Consider the following 27,989-nt stretch of genomic DNA (forward strand, 5'->3'; position numbering starts at 1 on the left):
TGTGTGTGTGTGTGTGTTTCCATCTCTGAGTCCCCAGCGCGTCCCTGACGCATAGTAGGTGCACAGTGACTGTTGGTTGACTGCATCGACAGACTAGGACACAGGTAGCTTTTCTGGAGAAGAAAAAGCTCTTCAGGGTCGTTTTATCTTTTTCTTTTTACAGAAAGACCAGGTGGCTGTGTACCTCCCGGGGCCCGGTGAGGGGCTGCCCCGCCTTGCCTCCACCTCTGCGGCCGGGAGGGACTGCAGGTGCTGCGTGGCCGGTGGCCGCCCGTCCTCCTGCCCGGCTGCCGCAGCGCCAGCTCCCCTGGGCCTGGGTGTTCCCCGCGGGGCGCGCTTCTCCCACAGGCGGCCAGACCTGTCCGCCCGCCCCTCGGCAGCCGGCCGGGCGCAGGGACGTGAGGGCAGCCGGTGAAGTCCCTCTCCCCGGCCCGGTGTGAGCCGGCGGGAGACACGAAGCGGTCGCTCCCGGTTATTTTTAGTCAGTAGCTGTGCCCCCCCTCCCAGGGGCGGAGCGGCCCGCGAAGGTGGGGAGGAGAAGCTCCCGGCGCCTCGGCGCTCGCTCTCGCGGGGCACTCGCGGCGCGTTGGAGCCCGGGCGGCGCTGGGACCAGCTGCCGCGGCGTCCTCTAGCAGCGCGCGGCTCTCCAGGGACCTGCGCCGGCCGGGGGCGGGGAGAGGCGGGGAGGAGAGGCCGGCGGGCGGGAAGGGGCGGGGAGCGCGCTCCTGCGGCGGCGGCGGCGGCGGCGGCGGCCGTCCTCATCCCGGCGCTCGAGCGGACGCGGGGCTGCGCAAATGGCTTGTCCCGCTCTCGGTCTGGAAGCTCTTCAGCCCCTGCAGCCCGAGCCGCCCCCTGAGCCCGCCTTCTCCGAGGCGCAGAAGTGGATCGAGGTAGGTGCGGGTGGCTGGCGGGCGGCCTTGCACTGGCGCCGGGAGCCATGGACCCGCGCACGCTCGGACCGCAGGTCCAGCCTCGCCTCCCCCTCACCCCCCCACTTTCTTTTGCCAGCTGCCCCAGGTCACCCCCCCCTCCGGGCCTCGGCGAGCCGCGAAACCCTGGCCCTTTGGCATGGGAGTCCCGGGCGAGGGTGGGCGTGAAAGGGGACACTGCAGTGTAGCTGCGCGCGTGAGGACAGGAAGGGATCCCCTGCGCCTCCATCCTTCCTGCCCGCCGGCCTCGCAAATCTCAGCTCCCGCCGCTTTCAGGCGCTGCCAAGGGAAGCGCAGTGCGAGCAAAGGGTTGCAAAGGCGCAGGAAGCGCGAGCCCGCAGAGCCTTCACCGGTGCTCGCATTTCGGGGTATCTTGCTCCTGGTCCCGCATTTCGCCCCTTGCCCCCTAACCCTCCGCTGCCCTTCCGGAGCGGAGTTGGCAGTGTCTCCTCGGAGGCGCATACCCACCGGAGCCTCTTGCTGTATTCCTGGCACTGGGTCAGGTGTGAGGCTGGCACAGCGCACAGGGCCGGGGTAGCCTGCAAGACCCACTTGCGAGCACGCATCCACATAGACGCTGCCCAGCCTTTGGCAGCACCCGCCCCTCTCCATCCCAGCGACGGCAGGGTGGGTTACGAAGTACTGGGTACCCGACCTGGTTGGCATATTTTACTTCTTAAATGACTCGTTGGCAGGCCAGGGAAATCACTGGAGCTGTCAGCTCAGTCCAGGAAGCGCTCGCTGGGTGATCCTGATTCACGATGTCTATCAGTAGATGGAGCTTGGTAGCCCCAAGCTCCCGAAATGACCGTTCCGCGGGGTTCAGGATGCTTGAAGGGCATGAAGGGGAAAGGTGACCCCCTATGATTAGTGCAAGGAGCCTCTTTTTCAATGGATGGCCTTTCTGGAGGCTTAATGGAGGGTGTGAATTTGGCCTTGTTTCCCTTAGTGACAAGCAGTCCTTTGCTCAGTAGTTCAGAGGAGGAAGTGTACCGCTAAATCATGACCCAGCAATGTTGAAGCTTCCAGAATTCTGTCTGTCACTTAGTGACTTCCCACTCTGTTCAGCACCGTAGTTCTCAAGATGCTGCTACAGTAACAGAACTCCACGTACAGATTTAAACCTGCTGATTTCCCTGCAGAAACTACCCTCACTTAATGCTCTTCTCCTGCTCCAGCCAGACACCGGCATCCTACAGGGTTAACCTGCTTCCCGCAAGCAAGAGTGTTACTTAAGTGTTTAGAAACATCTATTTAAAACTAGGGCTCAAGAAACAGAGAACAGTGAACTCAGGGCCGTCTTGCTGAAAGCCCCAGGCATGTCTCTCATAATTTGATAGCTCACCATCAGATGAGAAAAAGACCTTGACTTTTTATTTTTGATATGTGGCTGGAACGATTTGGTGTGTGACAGGTGCTCTCTCTGTGTCGCATACTTGGGCTCCCAGGATACGCAGGAAGCATTTGTAGTTACTGGCTTAGTGCAGAGTTGGATAACTGTTTTTCAGGTTCTTGAACTTTAAAATTCTCAGGAGAGATTTTGAGTGTGGGTGGGGGAAAGGGGAGGATCCAAAAGCAGAACAGTCTTACTGTTCTTGCAGTCAAGTGATTTATTCCCAATTTCTTTAACTGTGAGTAACACTGACATACTCTGCTTTAGAAAAATGCAGTCTAAGTTACACATGGAAAAGTGCACAAATCTGAAGTGTACACCTCCATGAATTTTTGACATATGTCTATTACTATAGCCCCCACCAAATCAAGATACAGAACATCTCCTTTGGCCAAGAGTAGTTTGCTTTTAAGAGGTAGTATATTTCAGGCTATTATGCAGTGCAGAATATTAGTTTTAATATAAGTTTAAGAAAGGAAGAAAGGATTCCTTAAGAAAGTAGAGCCTCATTAAGCCCTGTAGACAGTTTGGCATTGTTCTTGATGCTTTACCATTCATAGCAATTTAGAAATTTGAAAACCGTAATGGGACGTGCATGGCTTTAGGACCAGGCAGCCCAGGTGAGCTGCCTGTGCATTATTGAAGCGGCCTATCTCCTTTCAATTGTAGGATTCAGTTTCAGAGAAAGGAGAGCTTCCCCCTCCCAGGCTATATAAAAAAGGTAGTTGCTCCAGGGAAAGACAGAGACCTTTCCCTTCCTACCCAGAGTATTTTCTTGAAATGTAAATGTCTGCAAACCCGGGATCCCAGAAGTAGTAACAGATGGTTTTGCTTGTGGTTGCCTTGTGAACAAAGATTCCTCAGCTAATAATGCAATAATGTAGTACTTAGGGCCAGTGAATTCCTGGGGGGATTGTTATCTCAAGACAGTTGCAGCTCCTCTAGGGGCCCCATTGTCTCTGACAACATCCTCATTGGTGGGGCTTTGTTTTAACTTTTGTTCAGTTGTTAAATTTCCCGTAGGATTTTTTTTTCTTTCTTCTTTTTGAGTGGTCAGGAAATTCACCCTTTAATAAAAATGTTCCCTTGGGTGCAGCAAGTTAATAAACAAACTTTGCTGCCTGTCTCTCCTCAGTTCTTAGTCTTCCTTGAGTCATGAATTGGTGAGAAAACATTCATTCTTAATAAAGGCTCAAGGAACCAGCTCCAGGACATAACTCGTTAGTGAGGAATTTCTCGGCCTGCAGCCTTGGCTATTTGAGGACTGTGTTACTGGGAAGGAAATGTGGCCTGGGAACAATTCCCCCAACTCAGCCCCCATCCCCTCGCACCTTCCTTATCTGGCAAAGGTGAAGGCTCTAATGGAGCTCTAGATGGTCACAGACCACGCAGGGACAACCCTGTAACATGCCTAGAGACTTTTTATAGCTGCAGGATCAGGCTGCACATCTTACTGTGCGTTTGGGAAGTCTCCTAGAGGAGTCAGCAAACTTGAAGAAGTAACTCTGGCTACCAGCAGGCAGGGGAGTGACTAACTTCTTTCCATACTACTTTTCTAGAAGGCCTTCCTAAGCAGAACACAGTGGGTGAGGGATCAGACCTTGGAGCCCAGCATCCTGGCTTTGAGTCCAGAGTCTGTTACTTCCTAGCTAGATGACTCTGAGCAAGCGACTTTCCCTTTCCTATGGTTCCAAATGATTTCTTTGAAAGGTAGCTCTAGTTGTTAACAACAACAAAAATAAGAATTATTGTTGACAGCATCTGCAAAACAGGTTACCAATAACAGCTCACCTGTTTCATAGGAATGCTCTCAGGATTAAATAAATCGATATATTTAAAATGCTTAGAACAGTGCCCAGTATATAGGAAGTTCTGTGTGAGTATGGTTAGTAGTATCATTGCCATTAACATTACACTGCTGTTACTTTTACTGCTACTATTATTACTATGATCATTATTAGTACTATTGCTATTGCTATTGTTTTTTCTGTTGTGAACAACAACTAAGGTTGATTTTGAAAGAAATGATTCAGAACACCTATTTTCCAGGGTAGAAGATATGATTCAATTGCCTGCTGATTTCAACCTATTATCTTATTCTATTAACTCTGGACACCTGGTCCCGAAGTTAACTAGATGCTACATATCACTTTAATTTGCATTAACAGTAACTTGGGGATCAGAGAAAAACCTTTAATATCTACTCATAAAATGATTGCAGTAGTCCATCAAAGCTTAGAAATTGTTCCTCAACATTATGCCGAATATGTAAGTTGAATGTATAATCTTTGTTACCAAACTTCAAGCAGAATGTTCAGTGCCTCTCCTCTTGTAGATGATCTAATATTAAGTCATTATACAAATAATGGGTCTAAATATTCATCTAATTGCAGCAGTGTTTTTTTACACTGAAGTTGTGTCAACTCCTGCTAGGAAAAAGAATAATTCTTCCATTGAGTTTCTTTCTCTCTTTTTCCCTTCTTTTATTCTTTCCTTCTTTTTTTTCTGGTGGTATTTATTGAGTTACAAGAGTTTATTAGTAGTTAGATGACTTGGATTTTCCCGATTCCCCACTTCTCTTGGCCTCACCACCCACAACAATATTTATCTGTTCTTATCTGTAGTTCTTCTTTTCAATGCCAAACACATTCTGAAGAAACAGATGTCCTTCAGCTTGGTTTCGGTTATGATTTGGAGCAGGTTCCCAGGCCTTTAGGGAGGGACTGGAAATTTCAACCCAACTCAGCCTTACTTCTCAACTTGAGAAGTTCCTGGACTCCTTTACCTTCAATCACAGTGTGCCTGTGGGGCTTGGTGATGAATGCAATCTTATTTGTGACCTAATCCATACTTCACAAGAGTGGGAACTAGTGCTGGAAAGGATCAGTTTTTCATTTTGGTTCATTCCCTGCTGCCCACATAGAATTGTTTTCTGATTCAACTGGGACCTAATTCTGAAGATTAAAAACACTGAGGGTATCATAGCTCTCCAAGACTGAAAGATGCTTGTGTTGTTTGGCAGTAGGGAAAATTTATGAGTAGCTTTTGAGATAACTTAGCATTTAATGGCCAGTAACATATGACATTTGTGATGTAATACCATAAGTTATATATGTAGTCATTTCTAATTCTCCACCTCTGTAGGAATTAAACTCTTGCATCTTTTTTTTTTTTTTTGTGGGACGGAGTTTCGCTCTTGTTACCCAGGCTGGAGTGCAATGGCACGATCTCGGCTCACCGCAACCTCCGCCTCCTGGGTTCAGGCAATTCTCCTGCCTCAGCCTCCTGAGTAGCTGGGATTACAGGCACGTGCCACCATGCCCAGCTAATTTTTTTGTATTTTTAGTAGAGACGGGGTTTCACCATATTGACCAGGATGGTCTCGATCTCTCAACCTCGTGATCCACCCGCCTCAGCCTCCCAAAGTGCTGGGATTACAGGCTTGAGCCACCGCGCCCGGCTAAACTCTTGCATCTTTTTATCCCAACAGATAGTTAACTTTGCAGATGGTCCTCCAGCTCTGCATAAATTGCCAAGGAAGGGGAAGAAAAACTTTTCTGGCTAGATGAAGGAAAAGAGTAGTGGTCTGAATAGATATGTAAATGAGAGCAGGCGGCATCTTTCTCACAATGACATTTAAATGGTCTAGCTTGTTTGTATACAAGGGCAGCTATGACACAGTGCTGTCACATGGTAGGAAAACAGTGAGGTCCCACAGATTTGGGGAAAGGGACACGGAATGGGAGATAGAACTGGCATTTCTTGCCCCAGCATCTCCCTGGAAACCAGTTGCATCAAGTAAGCTCCAAAGGGCAGGCTGAGCACTGGCTACCAAGAAAGGGAAGGCTGGGCATATGTTCCCAGCCACTGGGTCTCTTAGCCTCCTGCTCTCCGCCAATGGATGACAATAGAGGCATGATGTAGACAGTTGGCCTTGATTCTGTGGGTGGCAGTCAGTGCTAGGTGGGACTAGGCAGCTCTAGGAGTACTAGAAATTGGCCTGGCAGCTTCTCTTTTTGCTTTAAACCATTCTGAAGCTTAAAAGCATCACAGCTGGGGAATAACATGATGATAAAAGTTATGGTAATGATGCTGATTTTGATGATGATAAAAGCTTCTATTTTATTGAGTGCTTATTATGTGCCTGCTAAAGTCTATAGACAGTTGGCCCTCCAAATGGTACAAACTGCATTTTGTATTTTGGCCTTGATGTTCATGGTTTAGGACAGAATCAGTTAACACTGGTTGATTTTTGACCAAACTGTTCTCACTGGAATTAGATTTTCCTTTTAAGCCCAGTTCACAGCTCTGAGAATTTTAAAATGGTACAATAATTTTATAATAGAATCCCTCATGTGTTCCTCAGGATGTGTTTGTATGTTTACATTTGAGGCAGAAGAAAGGTAACAGATATGATCGCCTTTGGAGGAGGGGTAGGGTGGAAAAAGGATGATTTCAGTGCTATTAAATGAGGAAAGGAAGGGATAATAGAACTTTGGTTTTAAGTGATTGAGAAATATAAAAATAGCCTAAAATAGAGGGCTAATAGATAATATAGGGGAAAAATAGTTCTTGAAAAAAAAAAAAAAAGAATGATAGGATATTGGAAAGACTTCTGCCTGCACATGAGATGTTATATTTCAAGGAGGAATGATGCCATGGAATTCAGTTCTGCTGTGATAAAAATTCCATGTTTACGATATTGAAAACAACACTTCCAAAGACATCACCTCATGCATCTAACCCTGATGGGATGTGTATTAGTTTGCTTACACACTACTACAAAGATATGACCCAAGACTGGGTAATTTATAAAGAAAGGAGGTTTAATTGACTTACAGTTTCAAGTGGCTGGGGAGGCCTCAAGAAACTCACAATTATGATGGAAGGCAAAGGGGAAGCAAGACAGGTCTTATATGGTAGCAGAAGAGAGAGCAAGTGAAGAGGGAACTACCAAACACTTTTTTTTTTTTTTTTTTTCTGAAACAGAGTCTTGCTCTGTGGCCTGGTCTGGCGTGCAGTGGTACGATCTTGGCTCACTGCAACCTCGATCTCCTGGGTTCAAGTGATTCTCCTGCCTCAGCCTCCCGAGTAGCTGGGATTACAGGCATGAGGCACCACACCCGGGTAATTTTTGTATTTTTGGTAGAGACAGGGTTTCACCATGTTGGCCAGGATGGCCTCAATCTCCTGACCTTGTGATCCACGTACCTCAGCCTCCCAAAGTGCTGGGAGTATAGGCATGAGCCACCTCGACTGGCTATGAGCCACTGTGCCTGTCAGCCAAACACTTTTAAAACCATTAGCTCTTGTGAGAACTCACTCACTCATGAGAACAGCATGGGGGAAACTGCTCTCATGATCCAATGGCTTCCTACCAGGCTCCCTTTCCTGACATGTGGGGATTAAAACTTGAGATGAGATTTGGGTGGGAACACAGAGCCAAACCATATCAGGATGGCTGCCCTATCTCAAGGAATTACCTTTGGCATCAGGAAAATGACAGATGATGTAATCATATAAGATGCACCTAAGAAATAATTTGACTGATACTTTTTCCCACTGTCAGGAAAACTGTGCTCTGTGCTGAGACCTTAAGAATAAAATATCGGTTAGGTTGACAAAGCACCATGTTTCCACTGCCCTGCATTTTGTCTGTGAGAGTTACTCTAGTGTGGCTCTTGGAGGCTGCAGTTTGGCTCCTGGTCAGTGTAAGCTAGGGACTGTCCCACCCATTTATCCTTTATCCTTGCTTTGGAAGTTCTTGAATATTCCTTGCAGGCCACTCAGACTTTGCATGATGATCCACTGTCCATTTTACAGCTGAGGCACAGATAAATTAAGAACTCACCTAAGAAAAATGCGGAGAGGACTCTGGGGTTTATGTTTGAGTCTAGACTCTGGATTAAAATTTTTGGACAAAATAGAGGCTGTAGAAGAAGCTGCACTCCACTCTGAGTAAGAAGGGGCTGTGGGAAACCTGCTTGCTTTTCACTGAGACAGGAGAGCCATTTTATGTTAAGACTTTGGGTGGTGACCTACAGATGTCTTCTCATTTGGGAACTTTCCCCAAATTCTTCTAAAACAGGGGGCTTTATAAACTAATAAAGCCAGGTGCCCTTTGGGAGCCCCAGAAATGGTAAACTCTGGAAGACTGAATAAGATTCCTTTCAGCACTTGAACCCACCATTCTTAGATCTCCTCCCTCATCTTCACAGTCTGATATGGCTACTGGAGAGTCATGATCACATTACCTTTCCAAGAAGCTGGATGGAGGCAAGGAAAGTGAAGAGTGCCTCCTGGGAAACTGTTTTGGACATATGGGCTACTATTTTATTGCCCAGAATTTCAGGAACATTGCCCTTTTTGGGTGTAGGGGAGACCCTGGAGAAGGGTCTTTTTCTCCAGGTAGCAGATAATATTCTTGAGTTCTATTCTTCAGGAAAAAGGGGAGACGAGCCGCTGGGGTAGCCACGCTCTGGAATGCCCCTTCTCCACTTCTCCAGGGACAAATCCTTTCAAGACAGAGCTTAAACATGACTGACTGCCTCTGCAGCACAGTCCTGATTCCTCTTAAGCTCATTAATACTTCCCTTCTCTGTGCACACCTGAGCCTCAGTTTTTGCCTTTTTTAGAAAAGTTGTTGTATTTCACTATCACGAATGTTTTTGTGTGTGCCTGTGGGGGGATTTGACTCCTTTGCTGAAACCCAGAGCCCTGTGGCCAAGGACTGGGTCTTATCACCTAGTTCCCTCCGGGTTTCAGTCAGGCTGCTCCCTGCCAGGGCCCCACGCCACATTTCCCCACCACCTGAGTGCTTTCTCAGTGAGTCTATGCCCAGCTACAGTTGCCTGATTGGCACTTGGGCTCGGCTGTGGCAGAGAAAATAGACTCTGTTGCTGCCCTGACAGGAAACAAAGTGTTTTTTTTTTTTTTTTAAGAGTGATTAAAAAAAGCAGTTTACCCAATAGTTGCCTGGAGACAGTTGGTGATTGGACACTAGGAAGGTGATTTCTCTTTTGGCCCTTGGGCAAAGATACTCTTTAGGGCACTAACCCTCCCTTCAGGTTGGACTGGGTCAGGGCTCATTGAACTTGGAGTTCCTGGCTGCAAGGCTGGAGATCAAACATCTCTTTTCTTTACATAAACATGCCCCCAGGTTTTGGGCCTGGGACTCTCACCTACTCTTTCTTTCCCTACATCAAGGCAAACCTCTCTTTCACCTGTTGTAGAAGGACAAGGGAAAGATAGAGTACTTCAAATGATAGTGAATCTAAAAAAAAGCATGGAACAATTTTTATTATAGTGATCACCTCTATGAGTTCTTTTTAGACAGTTTTTTTTTTTTTTTTTTTTTTTTTTTTTTTTGAGACAGAGTTTCACTTTGTTGCCCAGGCTGGAGCACAATGGTGCAGTCTTGGCTTAGTGCAACCTCTGCCTCCCGGGTTCAAGAGATTCTCCTGCCTCAGGCTCCGGGGTAGCTGGAATTATGGGGATGTGCCACCACACCTGGCTAATTTTTGTATTTTTAATAGAGATGGGGTTTCACCATGTTGGCCAGGTTGATCTCAAACTTCTGACCTCGTGATCCACCTGCCTCAGCCTCCCAAAGTGCTAGGATTACAGGCATGAGCTGCTACCCCTGGCCTAGACAGGTATTTTTAAAGGAAAAAAACCCCAAATGACTGACTAGTAGCTGGTGTCAATAAATGACCACGGCTGTGACTGTTAATTGTCATGACCCAATGGGAACACTGAGAAATAGCATTCTCTCCTCCTTTCCTATGGAAAATTTAAAACAACAACAACAACAATTAAGCCTGTGGAGCTGAATGTTGTCATCAGCCAGCAGATGTGGTTGCCGCCTGTTCCCTAAGGGACCATGCAAGATGTCATAAATAGGAGGGGCCAGTGACAAGTAGAAGCCTGATTCATTATGCTGTTAGAGTTGACAGAGCATGATAATAGAAAGTGATAGCCGGGCGCGGTGGCTAATGCCTGTAATCCCAGCACTTTGGGAGGCCGAGGCGGGTGGAACACGAGGTCAAGAGATCGAGACCATCCTGGTCAACAAGGTGAAACCCCATCTCTACTAAAAATACAAAAACTAGCTGGCCATGGTGGCGCGTGCCTGTAGTCCCAGCTACTCAGGAGGCTGAGGCAGGAGAATTGCTTGAACCCAGGAGGTGGAGGTTGCGGTGAGCTGAGATTGCGCCATTGCACTCCAGCCTGGGTAACAAGAGTGAAACTCCGTCTCAAGAGAAAAAAAAAAAAAAAAAAGAAAGTGATAAAAATGGCTAGTTCAGTGCCAAATAAAAATAGTAACAGGGAACACACTTCTGCAACACTTACCATGCACTAGTGCTAGTCTAGGTGCCTGCTTGAGTTAATGAGGTGATGTATTATATATATAACAAACACCCAGTACAGTGCCTCACATGTACTTCTCAAGCAAGCACCATTTATGGCCATTTTACGGATGGGAAAATGGGCACACAGAAATGGTAACTGACTTGCTTGAAGTCACACAGCTAATCGGTGACAAAGCTGGGATTTGAACCCAGGCAAACTGGTTCCAGAGCTTGGACTGGTGACTGCTGTGTCCTGCTGCCTTATCCTCAATAGCTGTTTAGTATATATTTATTCATTGGAAAAAGTACTTTTCCAGAGTTAGTATTGGGAACCCTTTAGAAGTAAAAGCGAAACTTCTAAAAAAGATCATGATCCCAAGTAACTATCTAAACGAGCAGGTGACCTGCTTTCCCCTTCTCTTTTCTCATTCCCTTAATGATTGAAGATGCTGTTTATTGAGCATCTTCTATATACATAGCACTGTTAGTTGTGAGGAAACAGTTTCATCCATATGGCTCCCAAGCACATTCTCTGAAACTGGAGCCCTTTCAATGTTTTTTAAAAGATAAATGTCAGGAGGGTGGTTAGGACTATGATGAAAATTCATTACAGGAGTCCAGTGAACCATCGTCAATGGGTAGAACCATTTTTATTCCTTTTCACTTCACATCCCCTTCCCCAATCTTTTTCTCATTGATTGGGACCTGACTCCCCTACTGGATTCAAATAGTCCTGAGATCCAGACTGGAATGATTATAAACAAGGGGAAGGAAATCGTGGATTTAGGGTGTCTCCCTGCCAGGCACTGTTAGGTTCTCTGCATATGGTATTCTGTTTAGTCTTTGCATAACACAGGTATCTGCTGTCCCCTGTCACAGCTTGAGGTTTTCTACTGTGTCTGTTTCAATAAATTTCACTCATGTTAAGACTGGCAGGTGAGCTGGCCTGATCCCACATGGCTCCTGAGTCCCCACATGGTACCCACATGACGGTCCTTCTTTTGGCCTCACCTGGCACCTCCCAACTGCAGCTCCACTCATAGACCACTCATGTGGCATGGGCTCTGGCTTTCTGAACAAATACAGTTGGCTATATTATAATGTAGATTTCTGTAATGAGGATTATTACATATGCGACTGGGAAACAGGAGAAGCATGCTTCATAATGTGCACGTTGCGATGGTTCACGTGAATTTTTTTTGGTGGGGGGGATGGAGTTCACTCTTGCTGCCAGGTGGAGTGCAGTGGGATGATCTCAGCTCACTACAACTTCTGCCTCCCTGGTTCAAGCGATCCTCCTGCCTCAGCCTCCCAAGTAGCTGGGACTATAGGTATGCACCACCATGACCAGCTAATTCGTGTATTTTTAGTAGAGACAGGGTTTTACCATGTTGGCCAGGATGGTCTTGATCTCTTGACCTCAAGATCCACCTACCTCAGCCTCCCAAAGTGCTGGGATTTTTCATGTGATATTTTTAATTAGCACTTGCATATTTTGTACCACCAAATAGCAATGGTTGAAACCAAAATAGGACAGTAGAGGTGAACACAACCAACCAGGGAGGTGAACACTGCTGTTCTTGCTCTTCACTCCATTTGGCTTTGTGTTGATTCAAAAGTCTGGTTTTCCCAGCTCTTTCTCCATTTTCCTCTTACCTCTGTAACACAGCAGCCGTGGTCTTTCCTCACATCCTTCCACCATGCACTCTTCCCTCGCCTTTTTGTGAAATTCCTCTTTCGTTCTGTAATAGGAAATAGAAAACATCTTTTTATCTGTGCTGGTAATTTTTAGTGTTCTTGTTTTTGTTAGTGCTCTAGTTACAAAGTTGAATGGGGTTTGGGCCTTTTATATGAACTCTGTATTTTCCATAAGCCCTGTTATTTTTAGTGTGTGATTTTGTAGAATATAAGGTTTTTGGCTGTCTGTCTTAGTTTGGTACATTATTCATTCATTTACAGGAAATATGGATACCGTTTTATGGTAGAAATACTTAGATATTAATATTTTGTGCAGATAGTATCTGTCACACACTCATACACAGATGCATAAAACAGTATCTTGAAGATTCCCAGTGCTGGAGTCTGGAATCTTGGGTCATGTGGAAAACATTTTTTAGGAATTTCACATTTCCTATCTGCTCTCAGAAGACCTTGCACAACATTTCCAGGAGAAGCTTCTGTTGCCTTTGGAGGAGGTAGTGAATGTTGTCTGTGTATGTGTTTTTCTAATTTTTCTTTGGGATTTTGTGCCTGGGCACTACATAAAGCAGCACTCTTTTCCCCAGGGAAGCTACAGGAATTACTTATTGTGAGTGAGAAACTCTTGCAAGTGAGTTGGAAATGAGGAAATGGAGACTTGATGATTGGTGATTTGTCTGAGGGTCAGTGACTTCCAGGCTGCGATTATTCCTGTTCTCTGGAGCCCTCATGACACCAATATATGAGTACTGGCAATCTGTCTTAGTTTGGGACGTTATTCATTCATTCATCATACATGATGAATATTTGAATTATTGAGCATGTCCTAGTTATTGAGCATGAGAGACAAACATGGGATTTGTAGTCCACCTGGAAGGATGGATGTTGAGCACAGAGTCATGCTTGTGATGCATGTTCGGAAAGGGAAGAGCAGGTTGTTCTGAAACACAAAGAGGGCCAGGCTCTCATTTGGTCTAAGGGGCTACAGGACAGCCTCTCTGAGGAAGTGCTATGTAAGTAAGCCGAGACCCTAAGGACAAGCAGGGGTTGGCCATGCAAAAATGGGCAAGAAATCATGTTCTAGGTGGATACTGAAGGCTGTATGGAGACTCTTGTGGAAGAGCTAAAGGAGACCAGTGAGGCAGGAGCTTTGGGAGTCAGTACGAGGCCTGGGCTGTGGCTGGCTTTGTCTGGGAGGACAGCAATTGGGTTTTCTCCAAACTCTCAAATTACTACATGACAAAATAATGGAAACGTAGCTACCAGTTATGAGAGCTTATGGCCTGGCAAACCCTGTCCTAAGCACCTAACTTTTCAACCATCCTATGAGCTAGATACAACCCTTATTACTCCCATTAAACGTAGAAATGAGTGAATGGCTAAGGGTTGTACAGTCATTAGATGGTAGAACTGATCTTCAAACCCATGCCGTCTGGCTGCTTTACCTGTGCTCTTAACCTAACCACCATGCTACAGGGTGTGATATGGTTCGGATTTGTGTCCCTGACCAAATCTCATGTTGAATTGTAATCCCCAGTGTTGGAGGAGGGGCCTGGTAGGAGGTGATTGGATCATGGGGGCGAATTTTCCCCTTGCTGTTCTTGTGATAGTTGGGGAGCTCTCACAAGATCTGGTTGTTTAAAAGAGAGAGCAGTAGTACCTCCCCCTGCTCTCTCTTCCTCCTGCTCCTACCATGCAGGACATGCCTGCTCCCCCTTCTGCCATGATTGTAATTTTCCTGAGTCTCCCAGCCATGCTTCCTGTAGAGCCTGCAGGACCATAAGCCAATTCAAACTTTTTTTGTTACAAATTACCCAGCCTCAGGTAATTCTTCATAGCAATGTGAGAACAAACTAATACAGGGTGCAAATGCAGGCTGTTGACCAAGGGTGTCTGTGAGGGATGTAGATAGGGGGGAATAGCTGTAAAGAGCTGGGGGTGGGAGGGTGGAGGTAGGGGATGCCTAAGAGTGCTGGAGGCCAACGTTGGCTTTAGACATGTTTTCTATGTGTTAAAAGAAACTCCAAAAATAAGTCCTCTCACCTTGACAATTGTTGCCACTTGGGAAGGAGAGTGATTATGTACAAAGAGGGCTCCAGGCGTCTCCCCAACCCTACATTCTTTTTTTTTGAGATGGAGTTTGAGATGGAGTCTCGCTCTGTCACCCAGGCTGGGAATGCAGTGACACAATCTCAGCTCACTGCAGCCTCTGTCCCCTGGGTTCAAGCAATTCTCCTGCCTCAGCCTCCCAAGTAGCTGGGATTACAGGTGCCCACTGTCATGCCCAGCTAATTTTTGTAGTTTTGGTAGAGTGGGGATTTCACCATGTTGACCAGGCTGGTCTCAAACTCCTGACCTCAGGCAATTTGCTCACCTCAGCCTCCCAAAGTGCTGGGGTTACAGGCGTGAGCCACTGTGCCCGGCCCCCAGTCTCACATTCTAATGCATGGGAACTCTGGTTCCCAAGCAGCCTGGTGAACCCTGGTATTGCTCTGAGATGACAGGCCACTCATTTTTAACTTCCATCAATAGTTGTAGGTAGTATGATATATTTTAAAATATACTTGTTTATTTGATTTTAAACTCTGTGTGTGTGTTAAATAATTTTTTTATTCATTTTTTGCTTTAGTTAGTATTCTTATGGTTGCAAACAACAGAAATCCAATCAAAATTAGCTTTAAAAAATAGACAGTTCATTGCTCCTTGACAGTCTGGAGGTAGATCCCTACTTCAGACAAAGGCTGACTGAGCAGCTTAATGATATCAGTAAGGACCTGATTCTCTCTGTCTTTCCACTGTGCTGTGCATTGTGTGGCTTTGTGCCCTGGCTTTACATAGGTCCTCCACACCTGTCCTATCCCACCTTAGAAGGTTCAGGCTTTTCCACTGAGGGCTGGCTGGGAAAGAGTGACTGCAGTCCTCAAGTTCTCTTTACACCCTCTGGGCAGAGAGAGGACACATCCCTCATTCATGATCCCCAGGGGAATAGATGAGTTGATTAGCTTAAGCCAATCAGACTTCACCCTGGTCTATCCCTATCAAAAATGCTGGCTGCTACCCAACAGAGAAGCAGTGAATTCCCTAGAGGAAAATCTGGGTACTTTTAATAGAAGAATGGGTAAAGTGGATACTGAAGAGGTCACCACCAATTGTTACTAACATTTTCTTAAAAGTGTGGTAATATACAAGAACGCACATGGGTGAAAAGGAAAAGGGAAGGAAGGAAATAATTAAAATAAACTATTTAGAACAGTGACTACTTCTTGGAGGTGAGTATAAGATTTTACAACCCAGGAGTGGTTTAAAAAAAGGCATTAATAGATTGTTTTATTCCTATTTTTATAAAACTAGAACAGTGCTATGTTTAGAGGTATCACTGAATATCAAGTGCCCAACCCACACCTAATTGGTTCTACTAGGTGTAAAAATTCAATGGAATGAACCGGGTTGATTTTTGAACTATTGATTAAAAAAATAAAAATGTTCATCAGAGTACTTCAACTCTCTTTTCTTCCCAATATATATGAACCTTTACACTGAATTATTGTAGCTTTTAAAAAAAATGTTAGAAATGAAGGTATCCAATACCAGTATCTGATTTGTTTTTTCCCATTTAGTTTCATATTTCTCAGGTAAAGATACATATTTTTTGGATCCTGAAGCCTAGAAATAGCAAAACCATGCAGTTGCTGTTCACTGGGCACTCCGGGTCGAGAGGGTGTGCAGCTCCGTGCCTGAGCAGACTCCAGGCATGCGGAGCCTTTCTAAATGTGGATACAGCGGCTGTTGCCCACTGATCCTCTGTGCTGAGTGACCCAGATTGGCACAGCGCAGCTGGGTTCTACCCAGGGCGAGTACGGGAAAGAGGAGTAAAAATAAAAACTGGTTGGACAGCTTAGGTGGAGTCAGGATACTTGAAAGCTCACAGGTTACTTTGCTAATTCTTGGGCAGATTTTTCCTTTTTTATTTTGTGAGGGTATAGTAATGATTCCAATAAGAGTTTTCTAGGTTTCTTGGATTGGGCAACATAGTTTCATATAGAACAGCAAAATGAAGTGAGGGGTGCTTTTTCTACATGTGGAAAATATGTTTTTTGAGATTAGAACATTTTGCTGTTGGCATGAGTTTATTATTTATCCTATTCAACATTCAACTCTTTAATAAACTTTTCCCCAAGGGTATCTGCTTTATGGAGTTACTTTCTGAATTAAGACGTTTCTCTCTTTTTTTGTTAATACCATGAAATGTGCTTGTCATTATAGTTTCGATATAGATTCTTTGTTATCTAAGAAAAATGAGTAACAGTGTTTAGGTATGGTGTCAAGTTATCCACCCAGAATAGTCTTTTAATCTCTGCCACTGTTTGTGGCATTTTGACATTTGTGGGTTTTTTAAAGTGTTGATTTGCTAATTTTTGAAGCTTTGGTCCTTACTATTAGAAATTTTGATATTTTATTTTTGGTGTTTGACCAATAGGTGCCTTTTTTTGTGTGTGTGCAAAAGCAGAGTTTATGTAATGTTTGTAATGTTTTTCGTCAGGTATGGATAGCTTTGATAAACTATATGATTTTTTTTTCTACTGAATGCTCCGTGGCTTTTATGTAATCATCTCTCTTATCTGTAGACCAATAATTAAATCTCCAAATGGCCTTTGCCTTGCAATAACAATTAAAAAGAGTATTTAATATTTATACTTAAACTATATGGGAAATGAGGGTAAAACTTCTTTTAAAGATTAAAATGTCCTTAAAATACCCCAGGAAGACACATTTCTGGGGAAAAAAATTCCTGCAATGTGTACATCATGATACTAATTTGAAATAAGAGTTCTCCTAAGAAATTTCTTACATTTTCATTCATTAAGTTAGTTACAAAATCTATTAAGAGACTGCTAATAGCTATGGGTTTCTTTTTGGGGTGATAGAAGTGTTCTGGAATTAGACAGTGGTGATGGTTGCCCATATGTAGTACTTACTGAAAAACTAAAAATTTTTTTAATTATAAAAGGGTGAATTTGATGGTATCTGAATTATATGTTAACAAAAAATCTGCTAAGAGCTCTTAATGTTTTTTTTTTTGTTGTTGTTGTTTGTTTGTTTTTTTGGAGATAGAGTCTTGCTCTGTCACCCAGGCCGGAGTGCAGTGGCCCAATCTTGGCTCACTGGAACCTCTACCTCCCGGATTCAAGTGATTCTCCTGCCTCAGCCTACTGAGTGACTGGGACTATAGGTGCACACCACCATGCCCAGCTAATTTATTTATTTATTTTTTAGTAGAGACAGGGTTTCACCATGCTGCTCAGGCTAGTCTCGAACTCCTGAGCTCAAGGAATCAGCCTGCCTCAGCATCCCAAAGTGCTAAGATTACAGATGTGAGCCACCATGTCTGGCCGAGCTCTTAATGTTTTAAGCATGATTTTGAGCTCCCAAGATATGTAAACAAGCATATGAAATTAAGACTTCCAGATGTACGTACAATAATGCAGCATAACAAACCACCCCCAAACCCAGTGGCAGATAGCAATGGTAATAATTTTTCTTGGTCATGGGTTAAAGAATCAGCTTGAGCAGTTCTGCTTCAAGCTGTGGGTTGGCTGCACTTGGCTAAAGGCTGTGAGTTATGTTCAAGTCTGTTTCATGTATATTCTTTCTTTTTGGACCAGAGGCTACCTGGGAGATGCTTTCTTTATGGCAAATGAACGACAGGTGCACCAGAACCCAGCCAAAACCATGCAACAAATGGATTTAACGTTTCTACTTGCATCACATCTACTCATATTCCACTGCAAAAGCAAGTGATATGGCCACGTCCAAAGTCAGTTGGGCAGGGAAAGGCATTCTGCTCACAGTGGGAGGGAAGGGGAGTGGATATTTTTCCAGTAATACTCTCATCTACCACAAAGTCTGTTCAGGGTTCCTTGGTGCTACAAAGGGAGATGTGAGCGTTCTTCCTGGGTACTGGAATGTTTGAAAGATGGGTATTCAGTTCCTTGGTATTTTGGTTTGTTTTCTGTCGCCTTAACTAAATACCATAGGCTGGATAATTTACAAAGAATATACATTTATTTCTTAGATTCTGGAGACTGGGAAGTCCAAGGTCAAGGGGTGGCATCTAGTGAGGGGCATTCTTGCTAGTGGAGACTCTGCAGAATGCCAAGGTGGTATGGGTATCATATGGCAAGAAGTGCTCACTAGAGATGGCCAAACTGGTTTTGGTAAGAGACCCACTCTTGTGATAACTAACTCACTCCCTTGGTAACCTGTTAATCATGAAGGCAGAGTGCTTATGACTAAATTACCTCCTAAAGGTTCTATTTTTCAAGACTGCTGCACTGGGGACCAAGTTTCCAGCACACGAATTCTGGGGTAGGCACTTAAGTCATAGCACTTGGGTTGAGTCTTGAAAAATTAGCAAACATTGTCAGTTGGATGGGGTGGTAAGGATGAAGAGAGGTGAAAGCAAGGGCTAGACCATGAAGGCAGCATGAGCAGAGGCATGGAGGTATGTGGTAGCAGAGTGCACTTGGTAAGCTGCAGAGCTGGACTTAGCATGTGGAGAGTGCTGCTGGAAGGAGACACACTGAGTCACATCAGCAGAGGCCTTGTGTGCCATGCTTGAGGGTTTGGTGCTGAAACTAAATGGGCTGGGCTCAGAGTCATCCTGAATTGCAAACTTGGCTCCGCTATTTACTAATGCTGTGAGTGTGGGGGAAGTTATTTGGCCTCTCTGTGCCTTACCTCTTAATCTGTGAAATGATAAGGGTATTTTCAGCACCTACGTTGTGAATTGTGGTTAGGATTAAATAAATTAATATACACAGTGCTTGATATAAAGTCAAGTGCTCAGTAAGTGTTGCTGTTAGTAATTTTTAATGGAGTTTAGATTTTATCTGTAAGCAAGGGGGTATGACCTTAAAGTATGAAAGGGATGTGATATATTTTGGCAAGACGACATTGGTGGTAGTGTAGGGGATGATTATGATGGCCAGCATGGAAGCAGGGAGGCTGTATGGTTATTGCAATAATAGAGGTAAGAGGTGATGATGGCAGCATCAGGGGGAATGAATGTGAAAGATGTTAAAGTTTTTAAAATGATGAGATTTAGTGACTGAATGGATGTGTGAAGCGAGAGAAATGGAGAGATCCAGGGAAAGGAGGAACATAAGATTGTAGTAGGATTTGCTTTGTTCTGTATTTAAGGATCGGAAAGACTTGGACATATTAGAAGGCTTTGACAAAGCAGTAGAGAGGGAGCCCACTGATTATATGACAATGAGAAGGAATGATGGGTAAAACAAGTTCCTGAGACATTCAGAGAGGGAGTTGAGGGTAGATGGGAATAGTAGAAGGGATACTTTAATACTTGTCAAGAAAACTTAAAAGTTTTGTGATGGTGATTTAGTTATCTATTGGTGCATAATAAATTATCCCAAAACACAGTAGCTTAAACCAACAAATATTTATTATTTTATAGTTTCTGTGAATCAGAGATTTGGGAATTATTAGTTAGATGGTTCTGGCTTGGGTTTTTCTTGAGTTTGCAAGCAAGATGTTGGCTAGGGTTGCTGTCATCTGAAGGCTTGACTGTGGCTGGAAGATCTGCTTTGAAGATGGCTCCCTCATGTGGCTGTATGCAGGAGGCCTCAAGACATTGCTGGCTGTTGGCAGAAGGTATTAGTTCTGTCATCTAGGTCTCCCTGTAGGGCTGTTTGTGTGTCCTTATAACATGGCGGCTGACTTCCCCTCGAGTGAATGATTCAGGAGAGCAAAAAGGAAGGCATGGTAGGACCTGGCTTCAGACTTCACATGTCACCATATCTGCCAACTTCTCTGCCACTGTATCAGCCACGATTACTTCCTAATAAGTACAGCCCAGACCCAAGAGGAGAGGAATTAGGCTCCACCTTTTGAAAAAAAGGATTGTCAAAGAATTTGTAGATGTATTTTAAAACCATCATAAGTGGCCACACAATCAATATATAATTTTAACTGTAACTGGTCATTTATCATGTTTTATATATAAGGTATTCAATATTAGATATTCTGACACTAAGTCATTTGTCCTAGTCCGGTCTATTTAGATAAATGGTAGGGTAAGATATTCTATCTAGATATGTTTTCCAAATAGGTCTAGTATTTTTAAAATGTATTTTTATTTTTTTGAGACAGAGTCTCGCTCTGTCACCCAGGCTGGAGTGCAGTGGTGCAATCTTAGCTCACTGAAACTTCCGCCTTCCGAGTTCAAGCGATTCTTCTGCCTCAGCCTCCTGAGTAGCTGGGATTACAGGTGCACACTGTGACACCTGGCTAATTTTGTACTTTTAGTAGAGACGAGGTTTTGCCATGTTGGCCAGGCTGGTCTCAAACTCCCTGACCTTAACCTTAGGTGATCCTGCCTCAGCCTTCCAAAGTGCTAGGATTACAGGCGTGAACTACCATGTACAGCCAGGTCTAGTATTTTAAACACCACCACCCACCACCACCGAACAATATAGGAATAAAAATGCTTCTACTCTAGAATTCCACAGGTAATCACTGGTAATATTCACTATTTATATTGAAACTCATGTTACTGAAACTTTTGGTTAATTCTAGAACCATTTATTCAAACAAAATCTTACAGAGATTTGCTATCTTTTTTTTCTTTCTTATAGAGATGGGATCTCACTTTGTTGCCCAGGCTGGCCTTGATCTCTTCCTGGCTTTGAGCAATCCTGCTGTGGCCTCCCAAAGTGCTGGGATTATAGGCATGAGCCACTACGACCAGCCTGATAATTGGATTTGATATTTTGTTTTCTTTCTTCCTTTCCTTTTCCTTCCTTCCTTCCTTCCCTCCCTCCCTCCCTCCCTCCCTCTCTCCCTACCCCCTTCCTTCCTTCCTTCTTTCCTTTCTTTTTTCTTTCTTCTTCTTCTTCTTCTTCTTTTTTTTATAAGCATGTAATAATAATCACTGCCTCCCTGCTAGTGGAGAGCTCTGGCTCAGCAGTTCTCAACTCTGGCTACATGTTAGAATTATTTGGGAGCTTTTGATTTATAATGATCTGGATCAGGGCCTGAACGTTGTTATTTTATAGCAGTTTTCCGCCAAGTGATTCCAATATGTAGCAAGGGTGGAAAACCCAGCAGATGACAAAACAAGTGAGTAAGTTGCACTGGGCGATATCAGAAGAGCTAAGATTTAACACTTGTTGGAATGATTATTTCTGTGGGGGTGTGTGAAGAGATGTGCATCCAGGGGATATAGTTATATTTTGTCTGCCAACAGCATCATTCTTAGTTCCCATGATGGAATAAAATAATCAGCATTTTGTGGTACACTACGAAGAGTAGTAGAAAGTTCTAAATACCTGAGCAAATTTGACCACAGCTTCTTTAGGAGAATCTTCCTACTTTCTGCACTGAATCACAGACATCCCAGGGTGTAAGGTCACATCACAATCAGTCATTCTTCTTTGTATGAATGTCCTCATTTATTTATTTATTCAGTAAACAGATCTTGAACACTTACTATGTGCCAGGTAAGTACATTTAATGTCCAAGGCACTGAATGCCCAAGAAAGAACTTAACGTTACCATTATTGTTATTATTATTATTATTATTATCTGAGATGGAGTTTCACTCTTGTTGCCCAGGCTGGAGTGCAATGGCATGATCTCTGCTCACCGTAACCTCTCCCTCCCAGGTTCAAGCAATTCTCCTGCCTCAGGCTCCCGGGTAGCTGCGATTACAGGCATGTGCCACCATGCCTGGCTAATTTTTTGTATTTTTAGTGGAGATGAGGTTTCTCCATGTTGGTTAGGCTGGTCTCAAACTCCTGACCTCAGGTGATCTGCCTGCCTTGGCCTCCCAAAGTTCTGGGATTATAGCATGAGCCACTGTGCCTGGCCCAACCTTATTCTTAAACGAATATCTTAATATATAGATTCTAGCACCAAGTGTGAGTAATTCTCTGTCAGAGTAGAGGAGACGAACAGGTGCACAAATAAGTGGAGGCCAAGGTAAGGAAACTTTAATAACAGTACAGCACAGCACCAACCAGCCAGAGCAGACCCAGTCACAGTAGCATCCACCACGGTGAATAGTGGCTGTCTGTCAGCCTGAGTATAGGTAACACCAAGTGCAATATTTTAAACACCCAAAGAAGAATGTAAACAAGAGGGAGCAGAGAGAAGGGAACCACTTTTACGATTCCAAGTTCATGTTTCCCTCGCAGAGGGAGCTGAGTTGGTATGGATGGCTATTCCAGTTTTCCATCCTGTCCTGTATATGCACTGCTTGCCAAGTGACTGCACTTCTTCTCCCTGAAGAGGTGGAGTCTATGTCCTGACTCCTTGGATCTGGGCAGGCCATCTGACTTGCTTTGGTCAGTAGAATGCAGCAGAAGTGATGAGATGCCTGTTCCAAGCTTAGGCTGTAAGATGCTTTGAGTAATTGTGTTTGTTCCTGCTCTTCTGCCATCACTATGACAAGATGCCCCGGATAGTCTACTGGAGGATGAGAGACCTGGACAAAGCCAAGTTGCCGCACTTGCCCCAGACAAAGCTATTCGAGATCAGCTAATAGCCAGCCAGCACCTGCAGTGAAGTTCTCAGCAGAAGCACTTTGATGTTAGGGTTTGGATCATTGTTTGTTATAGGGAGCTGTTCATTTTAGGATGGTTAGCATCATCCCTGGCCTCCACTCTCCAGATCCCAGTAGTACCCACACCCCCACCAAAAGTGTGACAACCAAAAATGTCTCCAGACATTGCCAAATGCCCCCGAGGGGCAAAACAGCCTCTGGTTGACAACTTATGCTCCAGACTCATATGTCCAGCTAAGCTCGGCAGTGCTACCTAGTTTCTGACCGCAGATACATGAGCAGTAAATGCCTAGTGTAGTTTGCCTCTGAAGTATATGGTTATCTGTCTCATAGCATTATTATGGAATAGATAGCTAATACATTGACCAAAAACATGGAAACGTGGAAGTGGGAGATAGAACTGTACAGCTGGAATTAGTTCAGTGGGATGGTTGTAGGTAGAGTTGGGTTTGTGTGAAGTACAGACCAGGCTAGAAAGCTAGGGTAGGCTGTATCCATGGTGACTTTAGGTGCCTTGGTATGAATTGGGGACATGATTATTCATGGGTGTGGGGACGGGTGCTATCAGAGGTTTTAGTTATGTATTTATAGCAGAGGAAACAGGGTTATCAGTCTGTACTGAAGGCAGCAGTAGGGAGGGGGAATTGGAAGCAGGAAGGAAGGTTCTGCAGTGGTTCAGTTCATACATAAGGCCTGAATTAGGGAATTGGAGAGTGACCATAGGTGTAAAAAGGAGGGGAGGGCTACCAGGTGCATTTGATATAAAATTGAAACAACTTAGTCACCTCTACATTGCTGCCTTTGCACATTTGATTTCCCTTGTCTCAAAGGCTTCCTCTTCTCCAGTGATGCTCTACTTAGCCCTTAATACTTAACTCAACACTAGGGAAGTCTTTTTGGTAGTCTTCCGTGTCTTATGAAGGCAGAGCTTATATGGCTATCACCATTTTTTTTTTTTTTTTTTTTTGATACAGAGTCTCACTCCCATCTCCCAGGCTGGAGTGCAGTGGCACAATCTCGGCTCATTGCAGCCTCAGCCTCCTGGGCTCAAGCAATCTTCCCACCTCAGCCTCTCAAGTAACTGGGACTACAGGTGCATGCCACTACACCTGGCTATTTTTTGGTATTTTTTAAGAGGTGGGGTCTTGCCACATTGTCCAGGCTGGTCTTGAGCTCCTAGGCTCAAGCAATTCACCTACCTTAGCCTCCCAAAGTGTTGGGATTATCCACATGAGCCACTGTGCCCAGCCATGCTTATCTTTTTACCACTGAATTGTCCATCTTATATTTGAACTAATAATCAGTCGTAAGTCTGTCTCTTCATATTGTCAGCTGCTAATTCACGTATTAAGTGCCTTTCCTATGTTTGGCTTGGTGGTCGCTGCTTGGGACACAGTGTTGAGTTAGAGAGATATATAATTGCTGATTTCTTGAAGCTTATGGTCTAGTGGGGAGCCACCCAGATAAACAGGCAATTACTGAACATGCTGTAAAGTGGGAAGTAAAGATGGCTGTAGGAACATACAGGACAGACAGTCTGAAATGTGTGGGTACCAGTGAAGACCTCTTGAGGAGTGAAGTGATGAAGGGGTAGGATGTGGTATGGGAGGAGTTAAAGGCAGGGAACTATGGGCTTTATGGTTCTGGATTAAGAGAAAACAGCACATTTGAGGAAAAGAAGAAAATTCAGCATCATCATAAAGGGCTTTGTAAACTATGATCAGAGCTGTGTTGGGAAAAATCACTCTGATTGATTTTCAATCCTGGCTGTACAACAGAACGACTATATGGAGCTTTTAATAATAGAGAGACCCGAGCCTCACTCCAAGCCTGTTTAATTACTATGACCAGAGTGTGCGGCTCAGATATATATATATATATGTATGTATATATGTATGTGTATTTATGTGTTTAAGGCAATGTAGGTGATTCTGGTGTGTGACCAGGGTTGAGAACTGTAGGGCTACAGTGGAGAGCAAGAATGAGAGTAGAGGAGCAAGACTGGAGGCTTGCCAGAGAGACAAAGCAAGACTGGAGGGACACAAGAGAGACAAAGAGTAATCCAGGTGGTGATTCTGGAAGCTCAACTTGGAGTAGTTTAAGGGGGCCTGGAGAAAGCATGTATAGATTAAGAGATTTTTAGGAGTTAGAACCCATAGCAATTAAGATCGATTGAATGTAGGGGGCTGTGGGGACGGAGTTCAAGAATGGCTCCTAGTTTCTGACACAGTCACAGAGTGGAAGGTTGTGCTCTTCACCAATCTAGGAAATATTAGAGGAGGAGCAGTTTTCATGAGAAAGGTGAGGTTTTCAGGTTTTAGGTGAGTTAGAAATCCTCATGGAACCTCCAAATAGGATTATCCATTAGATTATTGACTATAAGAGTCTGGAGTTCAGGAGATGTGTCTAGCCTGGGGAACTGTAGATCAGCACCATCCATCTGACACTGGAGCCCATAAAATTGAATGAAATTGACCAGTGAACAGGTGAAAAGTAAAAAGGGAACTGTGAAGAATGACATTTAAGGGATGAGTAGAAGAGGAACCTGCAGAGAAACAGATAAGGAAGTCAGAAACTTGGACAATTAAGTGGGAGAACTAGTTGTTAAATGTTGAAGACAGCTAATAGTCTCAGAAGCTAAGGCAAGAGTAGTGTTCAAGAAGGAAGGGAGGAGCACAATTGTCAAATGCTGCCAGGAAGGCAAATAAGGAACTGAATATGGCCAAAAAGATTGTTAGAGATCTTGGCCGGAGCCATTTCAGTGGAGTGGTGGGGCAGAAGCTAGACTGCAGGGGCTGAGAAGTGAGTAGGAGGTGAGAGGAGTTAGACAATGAGGGGTCCTTCACATTACATCCTGCTTTTTGGGTCATCACAGAATCCTCAGCAGTCAATCAACTTTTAATAAGTGAAAGTATGGGTATTGGGAGAGTAAGGGGTTAAGTTGATACAACATTTTTAGCCTGGCTGGTTGGGCACATGATGGTGGCATTTGCTGAGATTTGGAGCAAAGCCAGAAGGAAGGGCTGAGCTTGGTTTTGTGTTCCAGATATGCAAAGGAGAAGATGCTAAGTGCGGTTGTAGATATAGTAAGTTTGATGCTCTTTTTCTGATTATTCTGTAAGTACAGCATTGTCTTCAAAGTCCATGCTAAATACTACCAAGTATTACTTAGTGTTGATCAGAAGTAGGGTTTCCCCTCAACTTTGTATATTTGAAAATGTGATAGAATTAAAAAAAAACTAGCAATTTAAGAAAAAAGTATGAACAGCATCAGTTTGAGCTATAAGTAAAGTAGAACTGATGGAGAGGGGAACACATTCTGTTTGCATGAGGGAGTTGGACTAGCTCTACCTCTGTTATGGCATTTAAAAATTGTATATTTAAATTTTCAGTGTATTTAACTTCTCTTTGTCCTCTTGAAGTTGGGAACATTCAGTTGTACTCTGAATCAGTGGATAATTGTGACCTGGCGCTATGCCACTTGGGCCAGCTTTTGTTTCCTTAATGAATGCACTTCCTTCATCTGTTAGTGATAAGCAGGCAAGTGAAGAATTCTTATCTGCATCTATCGATTGAACATCTGTTTCTATTCCACTGTGTCAGTTTTAACTTCTTTGCTTAGAAATTAATGTGAGCAAGTGAGCCCCCTCTTTTGTAAAGCTATTTTGGATTGAGAGTATTTGTTATCTTAGTACCTTATATGCATTAAATTGATAGTTTAGATTTTTTTCTGATATTTTGAGTGATACAGAAATAATCATCACAAGGTTTCCTTAAATGTCTGTGACAATGGGTTTATTAAAAAATGTAATTTTGTGCATAGTGATTATTGGAAGGATACCATATTTATCCTTTGGGTGTTCAATTTTGTTAGAGTTATGATACATTTTATTCTGCTTATTAAAAATGTTCCAGAAAGGAAAGCAAAAAATCACCATGGCAACTCAGTAGAATGCCCTTATTTTGTTTTTCTGAAGGGAAAATTCTAAATCTGAGTAATGAGGTATAAAAAATGAGCAATGCAGATTGTGTCTCTGGCTTCCAGGAAGTGAGCTCATAAAAGAATGGATTTGATGCCCTGGGTGGCTCAGTGTTATTTAGGACCTTGTTTCTCTTTTCTCATAAGGAAGAGCTATAAAAAGGTAGCTCATATATTGACACTACTAAAGCAGATCTGCCAAAGAGCCTGTTGGAGAGCTGCAGGCGTTCGTGGGGGAAGGTTCTTAAGATGCCATCACACCACTTTTGACACTTCAGCACTGAAAGATTGCTACTAGGGTGACTTTGATTAGAATGATTTTGGGCAGAATGTCAAAAAAGAAATAACACATAGTAGATGAATTGATACATGGATCAATAGTAAAAGTAGAATCAAGCCATGCACCATTTTTATAGAGAGACTGGTGGGCAGATCAGTTGTCAAAATGGCATCCAGTTGTAGCCCCAAACTGGTCTTCTAGAACTCAGTGTCTAATCGTAAATGGTTGCTATATCAGGGCTTCTGTTATCTGTCTTGGAGAAGCACCAGAGGCTCCACAGGAACATCAGTATTCTATAGAGGAGAGGTAAAGTGCTCAGGCATAGGGCTTGAGTGACAAGGCTGGAAGTAGCTTGGGAAAGTTACTTAACCTCTCCAAACATCAGTTTCCTTATCTATGAAATGGTTATGGTAATAACACCTATCTTACAGGGTTGTTTTGAGGAATATATGAGTTAATATATATATAACATTGAAAGAAATGTCTGAAACATAGTAAGCACCAATTATTAGCTCTAATTATTCAAGAATCTACAAGTGATCGAGAGAGATCCAAGATGGCTGATCACTAGCAGCTTGGGATTGTAGCTCCCAGTGAAAGCGCAAAGAATGAGAGGACGCCACACCTTCACATGAATTCTTGTTGCTCATGCACCAGGAGATTCCCAGCGGAGGAGCCCCACGGGTCGCCAGCGCGACTCTTGTGACCGGCGAGGCGGTTTTGCCGGCGCCTTGGAGCGACGGTTCTTGGTGCAGAGTCAGAAAAGCACCATCAATC

The 27,989-nt window shown here is 43.9% G+C and overlaps 1 protein-coding gene across 10 annotated transcripts in view; it reads left to right on the plus strand.

Annotated features, from left to right (window-relative positions):
• The first annotated feature begins 700 nt into the window (after positions 1-700).
• Positions 701-27,989, plus strand: part of LIMCH1 (LIM and calponin homology domains 1) — a 362,412-nt gene continuing 335,123 nt past the window's right edge. For 3 of the 10 annotated variants that reach the window (XM_074396064.1, XM_039468101.2, XM_074396065.1), the window contains exon 1: positions 702-890. In XM_074396064.1, the coding sequence (XP_074252165.1) occupies positions 795-890 (96 nt within the window). In that variant the 5' untranslated portion in view covers positions 702-794. Of the gene's footprint in view, positions 891-27,989 lie in introns of all 10 variants that reach the window. The other 7 variants (XM_010351701.3, XM_010351702.3, XM_003940975.3 and 4 more) reach the window with 3 other exon arrangements.

This window comes from Saimiri boliviensis, chromosome 3 (assembly GCF_048565385.1).
Source record: "Saimiri boliviensis isolate mSaiBol1 chromosome 3, mSaiBol1.pri, whole genome shotgun sequence".
Classification (NCBI taxonomy): domain Eukaryota; kingdom Metazoa; phylum Chordata; class Mammalia; order Primates; family Cebidae; genus Saimiri; species Saimiri boliviensis.